General features: G+C 43.5%; 1 protein-coding gene across 3 annotated transcripts in view; it reads left to right on the top strand.

Annotated features, from left to right (window-relative positions):
- Nucleotides 1–394: 394 nt before the first annotated feature.
- cacnb4b (calcium channel, voltage-dependent, beta 4b subunit) overlaps nt 395–16,581 on the top strand; it is a 35,497-nt gene continuing 19,310 nt past the window's right edge. The window contains exons 1-2 of one of the 3 annotated variants that reach the window (XM_042080682.1): nt 395–580; nt 5,519–5,602. In XM_042080682.1, the coding sequence (XP_041936616.1) occupies nt 518–580; nt 5,519–5,602 (147 nt within the window). In that variant the 5' untranslated portion in view covers nt 395–517. Of the gene's footprint in view, nt 581–5,518; nt 5,603–13,812; nt 14,482–16,581 lie in introns of those variants that run through there. The other 2 variants (XM_042080680.1, XM_042080681.1) reach the window with 2 other exon arrangements.

Raw genomic sequence — 16,581 nt, 5'->3', positions numbered from 1 at the left:
ATTGGCCCAGTCTTATGAAAGCTTTGTGCTTATTTTTCTCGATGCGGTTTTAACGGTTGGATTGGGTTGGCTGGATGTCGGGAAACCGAAAGCCTTTTGTGTCGCTGTTGTGGAGCACTTCGTCTGAATTGAATCTCTGATTATCATCTGTATTTAGAGCGATAGCTGCAGGAGCTGTTAAAGTGGGCCAAGTAGAGAGGGTGCTCTCATATATGCAGCTCAGAGGCGCGTAGGGAGGAAGGTTCGTTTTGCGCAGATAGTTCGGAGAGCTGGACGCACGTCACGCACCGTTCGTTCCATGTGCGCGCCGCGTGACACCTGTCATAGCGCGCAGTGACGAGCGTCGTCAGTGGCATCTGAGCTCATCTTCGAAATTGTGTCAAACCCGCTTTCATTCTGCACGGGGCGACACCACCGAGCACCGAAACTGGAGCAAGCAGTCCGCACCCCACCTAACTTTCACTGGGCCGGGCCGGGTGGTGGGCAACCCCCTGTTTGGACCGATGTGCTGGCAGAGATGTCCCGACACATCTACATACGAAATAAGATCGGAGAAGGCATCCAGGCGCCCATATTTCAGGTGAGCTGCCGCTCCGCGCAGGTGACACACACATGCTCTCACCGGGCCACTGCAGAGGTAAATTGGAATGTAGCCGAGTGTTATGATAAGATAGTTGTAAAAGGTTACAATAATTTCCAGCAAGTCAGAATATTCTTATTTGCGAGACAAGGGTGAGACAAGGATGTTTGAGACTGTAAGACACCTCGACATGAGTTTGACTAAGTTTGTTTCTATGCTCGTGTTTTATTTGCACACCGCGCAAGCCTCCCGTGCAGGTTATATTTGGCCACTGACCATAGGTAGGATGCTCAGTGTGACAAATAGAGTGAACATGGTGACCTAGTTAAAGTGTCCCTTTTACATTAAAAAAAGAGAAAGACTCGGAGAAGAATGAGATTCTGTATGGCAACAGACGCCATCGGTACTCGGGAGACCGGGCGCTAAAAATGGAGCAAATCAGAGGCAGATAATTAACTTGAGCCCGCAGAGAGCTTCTATTTAGAGTGGTGGCAGACTTCTGTCATTTGCACTGATTGATGGCAGAAAAGAAGTCAGTCCAACACAACTAAGTGGCACCGTTTAAGTGTTGAGCCATTTAGTGTTGATCATTTGGGACTCTCAGAGGCTGTGTTTGAAGAGTGTCATATCATGTGTGTTGAGCTTTAAGCCCACACATCACATGATAACTTAACACTTAACACTGAGAACCCAAGTCAACAGACCAGGGTCCCTAATTTGACTGATGGGCAAAGTGTATAGTCTTTAGTCTAACTATACACTCTTTAAACGAATGTGTTGAAAACAACACAACTTAGTTTTTACCACATCTCTGTCTCCAGATAGGGACAACACCGTTTGTATTGTTTCCTTTTTTATTTGTTACACAATATGTGCTAAAATAACACAACATTGTTTTTTTAAACACATCTTTGTGTCCAGATAGGGACAACAAAATCAATTAGCTAATTCAACATCATAGGCAACACATTGATGTGCAAACATAGGATGCTTCATGCATGATAACTTTGCTTGCCAAATAGATCAGGGCTCTAGAAGGAAGGAAGGCAGGGGGAGATATTTCATTTGGGAGTTTTACCAGTAAACAGAAAACTAAGCTCCACATTGCCCAGACAGTAGAAATGTGGAAAATAATGACTTTTGGACATGTCAAACTCAAACATCTACATCAAACAAACAACATCAGACACACACTGGTCGAGCACACTGACCCAACTGTTGGTGTTTGTTGGAGTTTTCTTGGCATCTTGGCACCTTTACGGCGGGCAGCCGTGGCCTACTGGTTAGGGCTTCGGGCTTGTAACCGAATGGTTGCCGGTTTGATCCCTGAGCCAGTAGGAAAAATGTTGGGCGGGGGAAGTGGTTGAGCACTGCTCTCCCATGCCCACATCCACGGCTGAAGTGCCCTTGACCAAGGTCCCTAACCCCACCCCTGAGAGAGAGAGAGAGAGAGAGAGAGAGAGAGAGAGAGAGAGAGAGAGAGAGAGAATGAGAATGAGAATGTTTGTTACCGGAGCGAGAAAATGGGATACTGATAACCAAACCCAAGTGTAATGAAGGAGATGACATAATAGACTGAGCATAGATTCAAAACTAGTCTCTGTCAATATAAGACTTTAGGCGCTCTCCACAAAATCTTTGTAATAAATAAGTGAAAGTAAAGTCAACAAGAGTCTGAGTAGAATTTCTTCTTTATTTTTCTTCTTTTCCGAAATGGAAAGAGATAGGGCTGCACAATTAATTGATTTTTAATTAGAAATTTGAATTCATGCAATTTGCTGATCACAAAGGCTGCAACTCCAGCCCCAATCATCAATCAATCAGATTTATTTATATAGCATGTTTAAACATGACTTGCATCAACCAAAGTGCTTTACAGAGACCAGGGAAGCAAACATATAACAAATAACAAATAAGACAGAGGCAGGCCATACAAAAACACATCATAAAGCAGATGATACAAATACACGAAAGAGACGACAGTACAAGCAGGGCTCCGGTCAAGATGAATCGGGAAACACTAGAGAGAAAAGGTTCTGAGCTGGGATTTAAAGCAACACCAAAGAACTTGTCCTCTGTCGCACGCACGCTATTTGTTTATCCAGCACCGGCTTTGCAAATAACGATGTCCACAGACAAGGTAGGCCTAGCCTAGAATATGTTGCATGATTTTATGAAAGTATGATGTATTGCGACATCATGCAAGTCAAATTTGTAGTTTCTTATGTCTCATTCCATCGAACTACAGATCCGCTACCCGATCTGGCAAACTTACATAGTGCGGTTATAGCCGATAGAGGGCCGCGAAGCGAATGCAGAAGTGCCGTTCACCCTGTTACGAGTTGATGAACCACGGAAACAATTTTGGAAACATTGTTTTAAGGTACAAAAAACTCTTTGGTGTTGCTTTAAGAGTCAACTGAAGGGGTGAATCTGATGGAGGTAGGGATGCTGTTCCACAGTTTGGGGGCTGCGACAGCAAAGGCACGGTAGCCCCTGTGCTTGAGATTGGCCTTCAGCTCCCTCAGTAACCCCTGCGTGGCCGATCTAAGGGACCTAACATTTCCATTAATGGCATTGAAAGTAAAAAGAAGGACTTTAAAATCAATTCTGTAACGAACCGGAAGCCAGTGGAGGGAGGCTAGGACAGGGGTGATGTGGTCTCATTACCTTGTGCCTGTTAACAGTCTAGCGGCTGCATTTAGGACTAGCTGCAGGCGGGACAGGGATGATTCAGTGATGCCGGTATAGAGGGAGTTGCAGTAGTCTAGTCGTGATGTGATGAGAGCATGAATTACCCTTTCAAGATCTTGGGGGGTTGAGAAGGGTCTTAATCTTTGATTGAGTGGTTAATCTTGTTACATTTATGATTGCTATATTCATGTCATCCTCCTTGTGTGACAGACAGTGAAGCCCACCAATCAGGAGTGCTGTGCTTCTCATGCACTAGGCACGCTCACCAATCAGAAGTGGCCCAACTTAAAGCAAAATTTGGAATAGCCTATTGAACTGAAGTTCAACTTTCAGAAATGATATTGCAAATCAGGTCACAATCGCAATATCTGTCAGAGATATAGAAATGAGATATTTTTCCCCTAATTGTTCAGCCCTGGAAAGAGCATGTGTCGTCCACCATGCCCAACCCACACAGGTAGCCATTGGGAAAAGAGCATGTGTTGTCCACCATGCCCAACCCACACAGGTAGCCATTGGGAAAAGCCTCCGGCTTAGAGTGGAGCACAGGGGCCCGCTGGGGTGCAACTGGCTACAACGCCACATGGGGGCCCACGCGCCCACAGGGACTCGGCTGGGGTCTGAGCCGCGTCATTTCCTGATCCCACCTTCCTGTTGCTCTCTTCACTGTGCCCCCCCCCAAAAAAATAAAATAAATAATAATAATAATAAATAAATAAAATATTTAAAAAGTGAAGTCCACTCTAGAGGTCAGGGGTCACCAGTTGAATGTGGGATATCAGCACCAAACTGTGGTGGGCATGAATACTATAGTGGCCTAAATATATTATTATATAGGTTTACAGGCATATTATAGGCTTTTGTTAGAGTACCTATAGCATACTATACATTTGTACCTACATCTGTATAGTGTAACTACAACATCTGCTAAACCTTTTCCAACATGAAGCTGCAGTAATAAACATGGCAGCTCATGCTCTTATTTAAACAGGACCTACAACACCTCCTGCTGGATACTGTCATGTAGTGCAGTGTTTGGCGTGATGCAATCCTGACTAACTGAACTGGTTACTTGATTTTGTTTATTACACAGTCCTAATTGCCAGATAAAAAACAAACAGTCCTCACCGATGGACACATCCTTACTTCCCTGCTTGTTTATGGTCACATCCTTACTCACATTACTGTAATTTGTAATAATTTACTAATTAACCAATTAAGCACTTAGTTGTCAACTAATTAGTAAACAACTAATTAATTAACAATTAGTTAACTGATTTGTGTATTTTAAAAAAAAAGAAAGATACCTACAAAATCTTGATTTGCAGCTTCTTAAACTTCCCCCTGCTTTAATCCTCTATGGCAGTAAACTAAATATCTTTGTGGTGTGCACAAAACAAGGCATTTGAGGACATAATCTTGGGCTTTCATAATCCCTGATCCCTTTTTTTTTTCCATTATTTTTTGGCATTTTATTGATCCAACAACTAATCTGTTATGATAATATACTGAAATCTACTATGAAAATAATCATTAGTGGCAGCCCTTCTCCTAGGCTGGAGTGTGAGTGTGTGTGTGGAGGTGTGTGACTCTCCCAGGCTGGGGTAGTGATGTGTTCTGCTGGTCCCCCGCTGGCTCTGTGAGTCAGGCTGTTCCCGCCTGTGGTTCTTCTTGCGGTGATGGTCGGGGGAGGGGGGCTGTGGTGGTATGTTCCCCCAGACAGGGTGCCTTGGTTGTGCTCTCATTCCCCACTGTGTACCAGCAGCTCTCTGTGCTGTGGCTAAGGTGCATCACCTTCTATAAGTGTGTGTGTGTGTGAGGGTGTGTGTGTGTGTGTGTATGTGTGTGAGGGTGTGTGTCTGCGTGTGTGTGTGTCTGTGTGTGTGTGTGTGTGTGTGTGTCTGTGTGTGTGTGTGTGCGTGTTTGTGTGCTGGGGCCAGTCTCCTATCCTATGGTTGAAGTCCATAAGTCTCTAAGTGTGTGAGGGTGTGTGTGTGTGTGTGTATGTGTGTGAGGGTGTGCGAAGTTCATCGCTTTCTATATTTGTGAGAGGGCAAGTGGAGAGTCGTCTTTTGCACTCTTGGACTTTGTAAAGGTGCTAACTGTTGAGGTATTTTTATCATATTTTATTTATGGGTGATAAAACATGTAAGTGTGTATGTGTGTGGTTGTGTGGGTGTATGTGTGTGTGTGTGTGTGTGTGTGTGTGTGTGTGTGTGTGTGTGTGGTGTGTGTTTATATCAGGTGAATCGGGGGACCTACTCCAGGAGGAGTCGGCTGAAGAGATCTGATGGCAGCACCACCTCTACTAGTTTCATCCTCAGACAGGTAATACACACATACAAACACATACACATACTTACATTTGTTACCACTTTCCAGTGGTTCTACAGCTCTACAAAAAATCACACACATACACACACATACACACACACACACACACACACACACACACACACACACACACACACACACACACACACACACACACAAATGTCTTAGACAGGTAGCACACACACACACACACTCTGGTAAGAAACACCCATGCCATGGTAACACACACAAAAGGCTGCATAGCTCCTTTGGCACCAAGGAAACATGGACTGAATCATCTTCAGGGGCCAGTGCAACAAAACTCTCAGACCAGAGAGGTATTTCACAAAACCTAGATAAGGGATTAAGCTAGGATCCTGGATAAATTTAGCCTTGACTTGGTTTCACAAAAGAGATGGCACATAAGTTACCATGGGGATTTATTCTGTGCACCTAGCCTGGTCCCAGCCAGGCTAACAGCCAGGCTTAGTCAATTCTAATATTAATTATGTTGTCTTATTGGTTCAGCCAGCTGTCATTCGAATCAGACCTCCATGTGAGAATAAGAGCTGCACTCCATTTGTATACTATTGCTAAATGGATTTGCTCACAAAACACCACGGATTGTCTGCCTAATGCCATAGGGTTATCATTTTAATTGTGATAGCCTTATAATTATTAGCTTTTCTCAGTCGCTTGGGTGCTTTTCTCACATCACTATTAACATTTGCACAGCAGTTAGTGCATTTTTCAAAACAATTAGTGCAAACTGCAAAACCTAGTGGATAACCTGCAAAAGCACGTTACTTGCTCAAAATGGATAGTCCATTCCTCAAAAGCAAGTATTTATGTCAATGAAACTGCCAGTGTCATCAAAATGAGAAGTCTTGACACCATCATTTATGAACAAGATAGTCAAATGGCTTTGTCATGTTTTCAGTGTTTTCCCATCGAAAAAAGAACTCTGAACTCTGTCAGAACTCTGTGACACTACCTGAACATGCTCAAGACAGCACTATACAGTACTTGTACAGCCATTTGAAAACTACAGTAAAGTTAGAAATTGCTGTAGTTAGGAGAGTTAGTACAAGACACTGAATATGTACGTTTCACATTTTTACTGTATATGCTCTTTGCAATTCTACAGCATTGTGACAGAATTTGATAACTAGTTCACCAATTTTGTATGTAATGACTCAAGCAATGAAATGAAGACTATCAGTTTTATTGGGAATGACTATTCAGCATCCATAAGTATAGTTCATTTTGACTGACATGACAAAGCAACTGAAACATGTCCAAAAGCATTTGCAATTTGTTCAGAGGAAGGAGAAATTGCTACTATAATGTGCACAAATAACTAAATGTTGTGGAGGTTGAACTAATAGTCTTTTCATTCTGATCTGAGAAAAGAACCAAAGCGACTGAGAAAAACTGTAATAGCCTAGTTGTAGTTTGCATCAGGCTACATTTTCTACCATTTCTTAGTTACAGCACTGAGACCAGGCTGATTGGACCGGTACTTACGTAATTCACTAGCTGTAGTCATTATGAAACTCAAACCTTTGTCAGTGAATTGTTTGGAGAATATTCCTTTTAAAGTTAACAAAAAATGGAAAACCTTTTTTATCTTGGCCTCGTTGAATAAGGAGAGACCTTTGAAATGACCATTAAAAAACAGGCGAATCCAAACAGACTGTGATGCGAATACTGAGATGTGAATACAGACTGAGATAGATAGATAGATAGATAGATAGATAGATAGACAGATAGATAGATAGATAGATAGATAGACAGACAGATAGATAGATAGATAGATGGATAGATATATAGATAGACAGATAGATAGATAGATAGATAGATAGATAGATAGATAGATACTTTATTGATCCCCAAGGGGAAATTCAAGACTGTGATGATGTGAATACAGACTGTGACACAAACCATCCCTATGATCACCACTCCAATCCACACAACATGGTCTAACTTTTTTTTTACTTTATTACATTGTCGTCTCTCTGCTACGTTCCACTGCTAGCAACCTGACGATTCAGGCTGAAGATCAGCACCCATACGCGGGAGAAACGTTTTTCAACCTGTGCACTTTTCTGTATTCTGCAGCACTAGGCTTTGAACGTCTCATTCATGCCGGTTATTTAACCGATATCACTGAAAATGAATGACTTGCTGCTCCCGCAGTTACAGTTTTTCTCGATTGCTTTGACCTGCTTAAGTAAACTGGAACCCACTTGGTCTTCATGACTACTTTCTTTGCACAGCAGAAGTCATCTCTTGCGAATGTGTTCACACATTTGCATTGGGTTCACACATTTCTCACACCCTTTTGCAAAACAGTTAACACAGGTGTCATTCAAAAGCCCCAAACTCTATTGGTTTTCCCATGCTAAACAAAAGGAAAACATCTTTTCACAGGTGGTATAGATTCCTTGCATAAGTCTGAATCTCTGATACACCTGTGTGAAACACCTTTGCACAATTCTTCAATCAGCAATCATTCATTATACATAAGAGATGTCTGTTCTGTGTTGCTATTTGCAAGTATGGATCTAATGCACATTTAGACAAAGTACTGTATTGCCTATTTGGTGGAGAAAACAGTACAACAGGTGTTGACTGTAGGTCTATTTCGATGAAAAATGAGTTGTAGTTCAATGAAATTTACTGTATCTTGCTAGGTATTTACTGTATGTCTTACATGTCAATGGCAGTTACATCTTGGGAGGAATGAATAAATACATTTTTTTATTCAGTACATTTTGTCTTTTCAAAGTTTTTTTCTGATACCAGAAAAATGAGAAAGTAATGGAACAGACATAGCAAAAATGCTCATTTTGAGAACTAGATTTTGCATTTTGTTGTCCAGTGTGTAATGATTGATTAAAGAGTGTTTTTTAATTGGCAACAAGTTGTAGTGTTTGAAGGCAAGATTTGCTTTTGCTGCATGTTTTAAGTGTTTTGAGAGAGTAACAGCCTTTTGCAAGCAAAATGTGTCATTTTGTCTAGAGTGCTTTTGTTCAGACACGGGTGTTAACTGTTTTGAGAGCATGATTGCAGAGTTGACACAGGTATCAAAACGATCGAGAAAAACTGTAAACCCTCTATGTCATTATTTGACAATCAATGTGTTGTAGCCTGTAGCTCGCTATGCTGTGGCGCCCCTGGTAGTTTGGGGCCCAGGGCAATTGCCCAGAATGCCCATGCCATCCGCCGGCCCTGGATGCGAATTCAGACTGTGATGTGAATACAGACTGTGATGCGAATACAGACTGTGACGCGAATACAGACTGTGTGATGCGAATACAGACTGTGATGTGAATACAGACTGTGATGCGAATACAGACTGTGATGCGAATACAGACTGTGACGTGAATACAGACTGTGTGATGCGAATACAGACTGTGACGAGAATACAGACTGTGATGCGAATACAGACTGTGATGCGAATACAGACTGTGATGTGAATACAGACTGTGACGCGAATACAGACTGTGATGCGAATACAGACTGTGATGTGAATACAGACTGTGATGCGAATACAGACTGTGACGTGAATACAGACTGTGTGATGCGAATACAGACTGTGACGAGAATACAGACTGTGATGCGAATACAGACTGTGATGCGAATACAGACTGTGATGTGAATACAGACTGTGACGCGAATACAGACTGTGATGCGAATACAGACTGTGATGCGAATACAGACTGTGATGCAAACCATCCCTATGATCACCACTCCAATCCACACGATATGGTCTAACTTCAAGGTGGAGAGACTCAGGAAGAAGTTGCTGGAGCCTATTGTGAAAAGTCTTTGTCTGCAAAGCAGCCAACAGGGTTGGGTAGTAACGGATTACATGTAATCTGGATTACGTAATCAGATTACAAAAATCAAGTAACTATAATCAGCCCAGATTACAATAAAAAAAATGTGTAATCAGATTACAGTTACATAGTTGGGGATTACCTGATTACATTTTATCATGCAAACAATGCAACTTTTTTTAGGATAGCCTAGCTATCTTTTAATTTGACAAGCAGTTCACTTTTTAGACTTTTTTAAGATAGTTAGTTAAGTAGTAATAGTAAAGAACAAAATTATTCATACCTCTGGCAAATATTGATTTTCGCTTGACCAATATGTTTGTTCTTAATTAAAATGACACTTGCACATGCCAAAAGGTTGCAAGACAATGTGGTAAAAACATGGAATCAAAAATCCCCGTGAGAGTTTATCAGGTGCGATAATTCAAAATCCCCATGTTATTTTCCCATAGGAAAAATCGCCAGATACCGGATGTTAAAGATGGCAGCATTTTTGTAGGCGAACTTCAGAGGTCTATTTCCACTCTCTTACATGTATGTCTCACTTAATATTCATTTCTATACAAACCAAGACAGCAGATTCCTAAAGAAACGCAAGCACCCACACCAAGTGTATCTAAATTAGCTATGTACAGTACCAAAAATTACATTTTACCTTGAATCGAAGAGCTGTAAACAGTGTTGTAAGGCTGCATATTTCAGGCAAAAAAAGCCCCGGTAAGAACCAAACCAGATTTGGTTCAAATCTACACACCTATGGCTACTGAAAAATGTAAGGTTCATTTGTCAGGTGTTATTTTGAAGTATTAAAAAACATTGTTGTTTTAGAATTTTCAAACAAAAGGGGCAGTAGTTGGTGCTTTTACAACATACCTGTCAACACTCCCGTTTTTCCCGGGTTTCTCCTGTATTTCAAGGTCATCTCCCAGCACCCTCCCGTTTTGTTATTTCTCCCGGAAAACTTCCGTAATTTGCATGGCCATCAAACTTCATTTTAAAATCATTGATCCATTCAGGTTGCCAGATTGTGTACACCTTACACATACACGATCACTTAGTTTCAATTTCAACCGTTTTGTCATAGGCTAAAACCTGGCAACCCAAAACCCAAATAAGGAAGCGGGTGCCGACTGCGCAGCCTGAGTCTCGTCGTAAGCAAGCGGGCTAGTTGAATGGCCTACTCCAGAACTAGCTGTTGTGAAATTGTTGGGAATTTAATTGATTAACACATCACATAAACTGTTATTGAGTGTTGTTGATACACTGAACTTGTGCCCTCGGAACCAAATCTTTGGAGTTTTGGAAGTAGGCTGCAGGCAGGCAGCTGGTGGATACGTAGCAAGATGGGTCATCCTAGTTCATGTCTATGAGGACAAAGTGGAGTTCAGCCAGAGACGGGCTCTGGTTCAGTTCCCGCCTGCACAGGGGCGTGTCACTGACGTATGACTTACGTTTGAACGCCTCGGTTCCACGCCAGACAAGCCGGAGTACAAAATAAACTTGGTGTACACCTTCATTAATGTTGATTTTCTCCCTACTGGAGGGTCATACTATCACGACATTCTACTGAAATAGGGAGGAGGGTTTGGAGATCATGATACCGTGTCCGAAATGTGCATCCATTGCTCAGAAAAATAAGGCTTTGACAAATTCTGGGAAATTCTTGGATTCTGCCATAGACCTCAATGTTAAAAAGAGAGCCCGATCAATGCATAAATCTGCGGGGGCGTGTACTGCTACCCTATTTGCATAAATTTCCAGGGTCAGGAAATGGCCTCTCATGAAGTATCTTCGTAATCAACCATCTTTTGTAATGGTAAGGTAAAAGCAACGACCGAAATGCAGTGTTGAAACGTACATGCAAACACAGATCCGGTATAAACACTGACCCCCCCCCCCCCCCCCCCCTTCCGTTTTTGGAAAGCTAAATGTTGACAGGTATGTTTTACGATACAGTGGTAATCCTAGTTATAGTCTTGCTGTAGCTGTAGGTCTGTAGCTTAAATGTTATTCTATTGCTGTAGCTGTAGGTCTGTAGCTTAAAGGGGACCTTGGCAACTATTTCAACTTAATGAACCCGTTTAGAAATCATTTGGATGGTTAAATGACCTGTTCCGGTGACTTTCCTCGCTGCGCCTAGCGTCCCCAGGCGGAAAACCAACCTTGCAACATTGAGACTACCGTCCCGGAAAGAGAAGTGAGAAACAAGAAACTCGTTTTAAATCGTGTTTCTTACCTTGTAACATCCACATAGTTCTGCCAAACTTATGCTAACAGTTCGCTAGCTTGTGAACAAATCCATGTGCTTTATCATTACCTTTTCACACAGTTTGAAATAGCATAATGCACAATTTCTCCAGCAGAGGGGGAAATCCTGCCAAGTTTCCCTTTAAATGTTATTGTATTGCTGTAAGTCGCTTTGGATAGACGCGTCTGCCAAATGAATACATGTAAAATGCAAATGTCTAGTCCTGATCCATTTCCTAGCTTACTCCAGGTCGAGTCCTGATCCATTTCCTAACATACTCCAGGTCTAGTCCTGATCCATTTCCTAGTTTAGCTCTGGACTAGTTGCAGGAACGCTCTGGATTTAACTGAAGTTGTCCTGTGTAAATATTTCGAAGCTGTTTATGTCGGCAGCTCTGTCTGTCCAGGCAGTGTTTAATGCAGGGCAGTGTGTGCAGAGACGCTGTGAATGTAAGCACCTCACGCGGAGTGAACGTTCTGTGCATTAAGTGTCTGTTTAACGTAAACATGCCAAGTAGTGTAGGTGTAGAAAGGAAACCTCACTCAGAGGCTGTTATTCAAATAGTGCTGTGTTAAAATAATAAACAGTGTACAAGATGGACAGAGAGAGAGATGCAAATGTGTTGGGCTTAGCCCATCTTTAGTGTTCCCACGTTGACCTTTTTCCTCCTTCTATTACTTGACCTGTTTATGGATTGTACACACCAGAAACACCTTTGCATACGCAAACCTTAACATAAGGCACAGGCTTCAACCTGGAATTAACTCTTAACTTAAACATGCCACATCACTGGGGAAATGGACAGGAGAAACAATCAATCACCACTGTGTATGAACTCTCTAATGATATTATATTTCAGAGTAAATGGGTGTGTGTGTGTGTATGTTATTATGTTTTTGCAGTGTGTTTTCTGTTTATATCACACAGAGTGATGATGTTTATGCTGTAGTCTCATGACACACATTGTTTAATAATCCAAATGTCTTTTGTTAATGAGTGATTATTTTCATGTTTTTTTTATTTTTATTTTTTAAATTTGTTGAAGCAAACTAGTAGGCAATGTGTCAGGCAGAGAGAGGGAGAGAGAAAGAGAGAGAGAATTTTATTGTTAAATTCTATTGAAATCTGAGGCAGTATTGGATTTATATACAGTATGTAAATTAAATACATTCTACATACAGACACACACACACACACACACACAGCCATAGTCATGTGTGTGTGTGTGTGTGTGTGTGTATACTGTATCTTGTACCATAGTGATTTATATTTAATTAGCATACAGACAGGGAGAGAGTGAGAGGAGGAAATCTCAAGAGAGGAAGAAAAAACAGAGAGAGGGAGAGATTGCTTTTGCAAGAGAGAGGGAGAGATTGCTTTTGCGAGAGAGAGAGAGGGAGAGAGAGAGGGAGAGATTGCTTTTGCAAGAGAGAGAGAGGGAGAGATTGCTTTTGCAAGAGAGAGAGAGGGAGAGATTGCTTTTGCAAGAGAGAGAGAGGGAGAGAGAGAGAGATTGCTTTTGCAAGAGAGAGAGAGAGAGGGAGAGATTGCTTTTGCAAGAGAGAGAGAGGGAGAGATTGCTTTTGCAAGAGAGAGAGAGGGAGAGAGAGAGGGAGAGGGAGAGAGAGAGGGAGAGAGGGAGAGAGAGAGGGAGAGAGAGAGAGAGAGAGAGAGAGAGGGAGAGATTGCTTTTGTCGTTTTTCTCCTCCAGGGCTCCCAGTCAAGGAGAACACACGTCGATGCTGACTGGGGAGCTGCCAGCCAATCAGAGCACAGCTAGCCACCTATGTCATCAGCTCTGTGATTGAGGAAGGGTCTTCTCTCTCTCCCTCCCCCTCTCTCTCTCCTTGGTTGCCTCCCTCTCTCTCTCTCCCCTCCCTCTTCCTCTCTCACTCTCTCCCCTCTCTCTCTATCTCTCTCCCTCCCCCTCCCTCTCTCTCTCTCTCTCCCTCCCTCTCCCTCTCTCTCTCCCCTCTCTCTCTCTCTCTCTCCCCTCTCTCTCTCTCTCTCTCTCTCCCCCTCCCTCTCTCTCTCGTGTCTCTGCTGCTGCTGCTGCTGCGTGTGTGTGTGAGAGAAAGAGGAGAGAGAGAGTGTGTTTTGCGTTGCACTGCGTAGCGTGCGGTGCGTTGCCTTTGCGTTGCGTTTTGGCGCGTGTGCCGTGCTGTGCCGTGCCGTGTCGTGTGTGTGTGTGTGTGCGCGCGCGCGTGTGTGTGTGTGCGTCTGTGTGCATCAGGAAGCGCTGGTTGCTGATAGAATGCCACAGCCGTGTGGAGACTCTCCCTGCTGGACGATGTGAGGCGTCGCTGGGCTGCCGACACCGACACACACACCGCTCCTCTCCGCACTGCTCCTCTCTCGTCCTCTCCGCTCCTCTCCGACGCAGCAGCAGGGCCTGGGAACAACGGCAGAGCTGGCCCACTATCGCTCGCTCACGCGCTCTCGTTCGCTCTCGCTCTCTCTCTCCCTCGCTCCCTCTCTCTCCCTCGCTCCCTCTCTCTCTCGCTCCATAGAGGGGCACATTTTTTCCCTGTATTTTAACTCCGTTTTTTTTCGCAGGGGAGAGAGGGGTTTGTCATTCTCTGCCTCCCTCCTCCCCTCCTCCTCCCTACATCCATCCATTTTTCTCCTCTCGGTGGTGGTGGTGGCGGCCTCCTCCTCCTCTTCTCCTCCTCCCCCTCCTCCTCCTCCACCTCTCCTCGGCTCTCCTTTGTTTTCCTCTATTCTTCCTGAGGGGCGCGTTGGAAGAGGAAACCTCCATGTATGACAATTTGTACCTGCATGGCTTTGAAGACTCGGAGGCGGTGAGTGTGTGTATGTGTGTTTGTGTGTGTGTGTGTGGTGTGTGCTTTTCTCTTCTCTATCACATCTTTCTGGAGCTTGCTGCCGCGCTGATTTTCTGTGTGTGTATGTATCTGTGTGTGTGTGTGTGTGTGTGTGTGTGTGTGTGTTGTGTATGTGATCAGGACAGGCTCAGCTGGGCTGCGCACACACACACACGCACACACACACATGCACGCATACACACTAACTCACCAATATATGGGAACCATGTGAAAATGGTCAGGATATAGTGTTCCAATTACTGCTGTCAAACGAATGGAGGTGTGTTTTTATGTGTATATATATATGATATATGTGTTCGTGTGTGTCGTGTGTGTGAGTGTATCTGTGTGTGTTTGTGTATGAGACAACAGTGTACAGTTACTGCCGTCTGTCGCCTAGGCCACTGGTATCTAGTCTAATGAAACACACACACACACACACACAGTTTACAAGAATCTATTTAGGGCTCCATTTGAATAGTGCTGGGTATTTAGGGCTCCATTTGAATAGTGCTGGGTTTTATCCTCCATTCTTAGCCGGGACTTCACCTGCCTCCCCTTTAAGCACGGCTGAGATTGCATAATGTATCATCATATAGGCAGTGGTAACGCAAGGCTGCTTTCACAGGCTATGTTAAAGGGGCAGAGGCCCCACTGTCTGCAATGTGCATTCCCCCATCTGTGTGTGTGTGTGTGTGTGTCTGTGTGTCTGTGAGTGTATGTATGTATACGTGTGTGTGTGTGTGTGTGTGTGTGTGTGAGTGTGATGCAGGTGGTGGATGAGTAGAATTCTATGAGTCACATGTGATAGGCACCCTAGTGTGTGAGAGCCTCGCTTGCCGTAGACTGAGTGTCCAGCTTTGAACTGAGTCTCCAGCTTCGAAACGAGTGGGGTCCTTTAGATTGAGTGTCTAGTTTCAATCTGAGTGTCCAGTTGTAAACTGAGCTCTGGACAGAGATTTGGGGTGGTGGTAGTGTGGTGGCTAAGGAGCTCGGCTAGTATGCAGTAGTCACACAAGTCGTGGGTTCGATTCCCAGCTAGCTGCCCTTGAGAATGACTTCAGGGAGTCTGGTCCCTGCAATTGGTATCTGTAAGTCGCTTTGGATTAATAAATTAATGAATCAATAAATATAATTATATTATATTATAATTCTATATTATAATTAGATTTAAAGCTGTGGAAAAGCTGAGCTGGACTGCCTATGTGTCCAGTGGTAGAGGGCGATGTCATGTGGACAGGTATCACGTTTGAATGTGGTCAGGTGTGGAATGTGGTCAGGTGTGACATATGTGTGTGTGTGTGTGTGTTTGTGTGTTTGGACATCTGTGTAGGTAAGAGGAATGTGGACAGGTGTCACGTTGGTGCCCGCTGGGCAGGACAGGCGTGAACCATATGGGGTGCCATCCAGACCAGGCTGGCAGGAGGTTGGCATTTGCCTCGTGAGAGAGGGACAGGAGTTATCATACGGATGCTGGGGTACTTTAGGCTGAGTAATGCTGGCAAGAGCTATAAAGGCTATGTGTGTGTGTGTGTGTGTGTGTGTGTGTGTGTGTGTGTGTGTGTGTGTGTGTGTGTGTGTGTGTGTGTGAGAGAGAGTGTGTGTGTGTTTGGACATCCGTGTAGGTCAGAAGAATGCTTGTAGATGTCGGGTGGTGAGTGTGTCAGGTCATTCTCCAGCTCATGATTTGGTATACAGTAGTATGCCTCAGCAGTATATACAGTATAGAACACTACTGCCATCTTACAGTACAAGGCATAAGTCAATGTGTGTGTGTGTATCTGTGTGTAAGTGTGTGTGTATCTGTGTCTATGTCTGTGTGTAAGTGTGTGTAAGTGTTGTCTGTAAGTGTGTGTGTATCTGTGTGTAAGTGTGTGTGTGTATCTGTGTGTAAGTGTGTATGTATCTGTGTGTAAGTGTGTGTATTCAGCTGTGTGTCTCTGGATGTGTATTCCTGTTCGTTTGTGTGTGTGTGGCCATGGGTGAATTTATGTAAATGTGTGTATGTATGTTGTCATGTATGTATGTGTGTGATTATGTATGGTCATGTGCACGTACAGTATGTTCTTGTGTTTCTGT

The sequence above is a fragment of the Alosa sapidissima genome, chromosome 23 (assembly GCF_018492685.1).
Source record: "Alosa sapidissima isolate fAloSap1 chromosome 23, fAloSap1.pri, whole genome shotgun sequence".
Taxonomy (NCBI): Eukaryota; Metazoa; Chordata; class Actinopteri; order Clupeiformes; family Clupeidae; genus Alosa; species Alosa sapidissima.
Note: the sequence above shows the minus strand (reverse complement) of the source record. Positions and strands in the feature narration are given on the sequence as shown.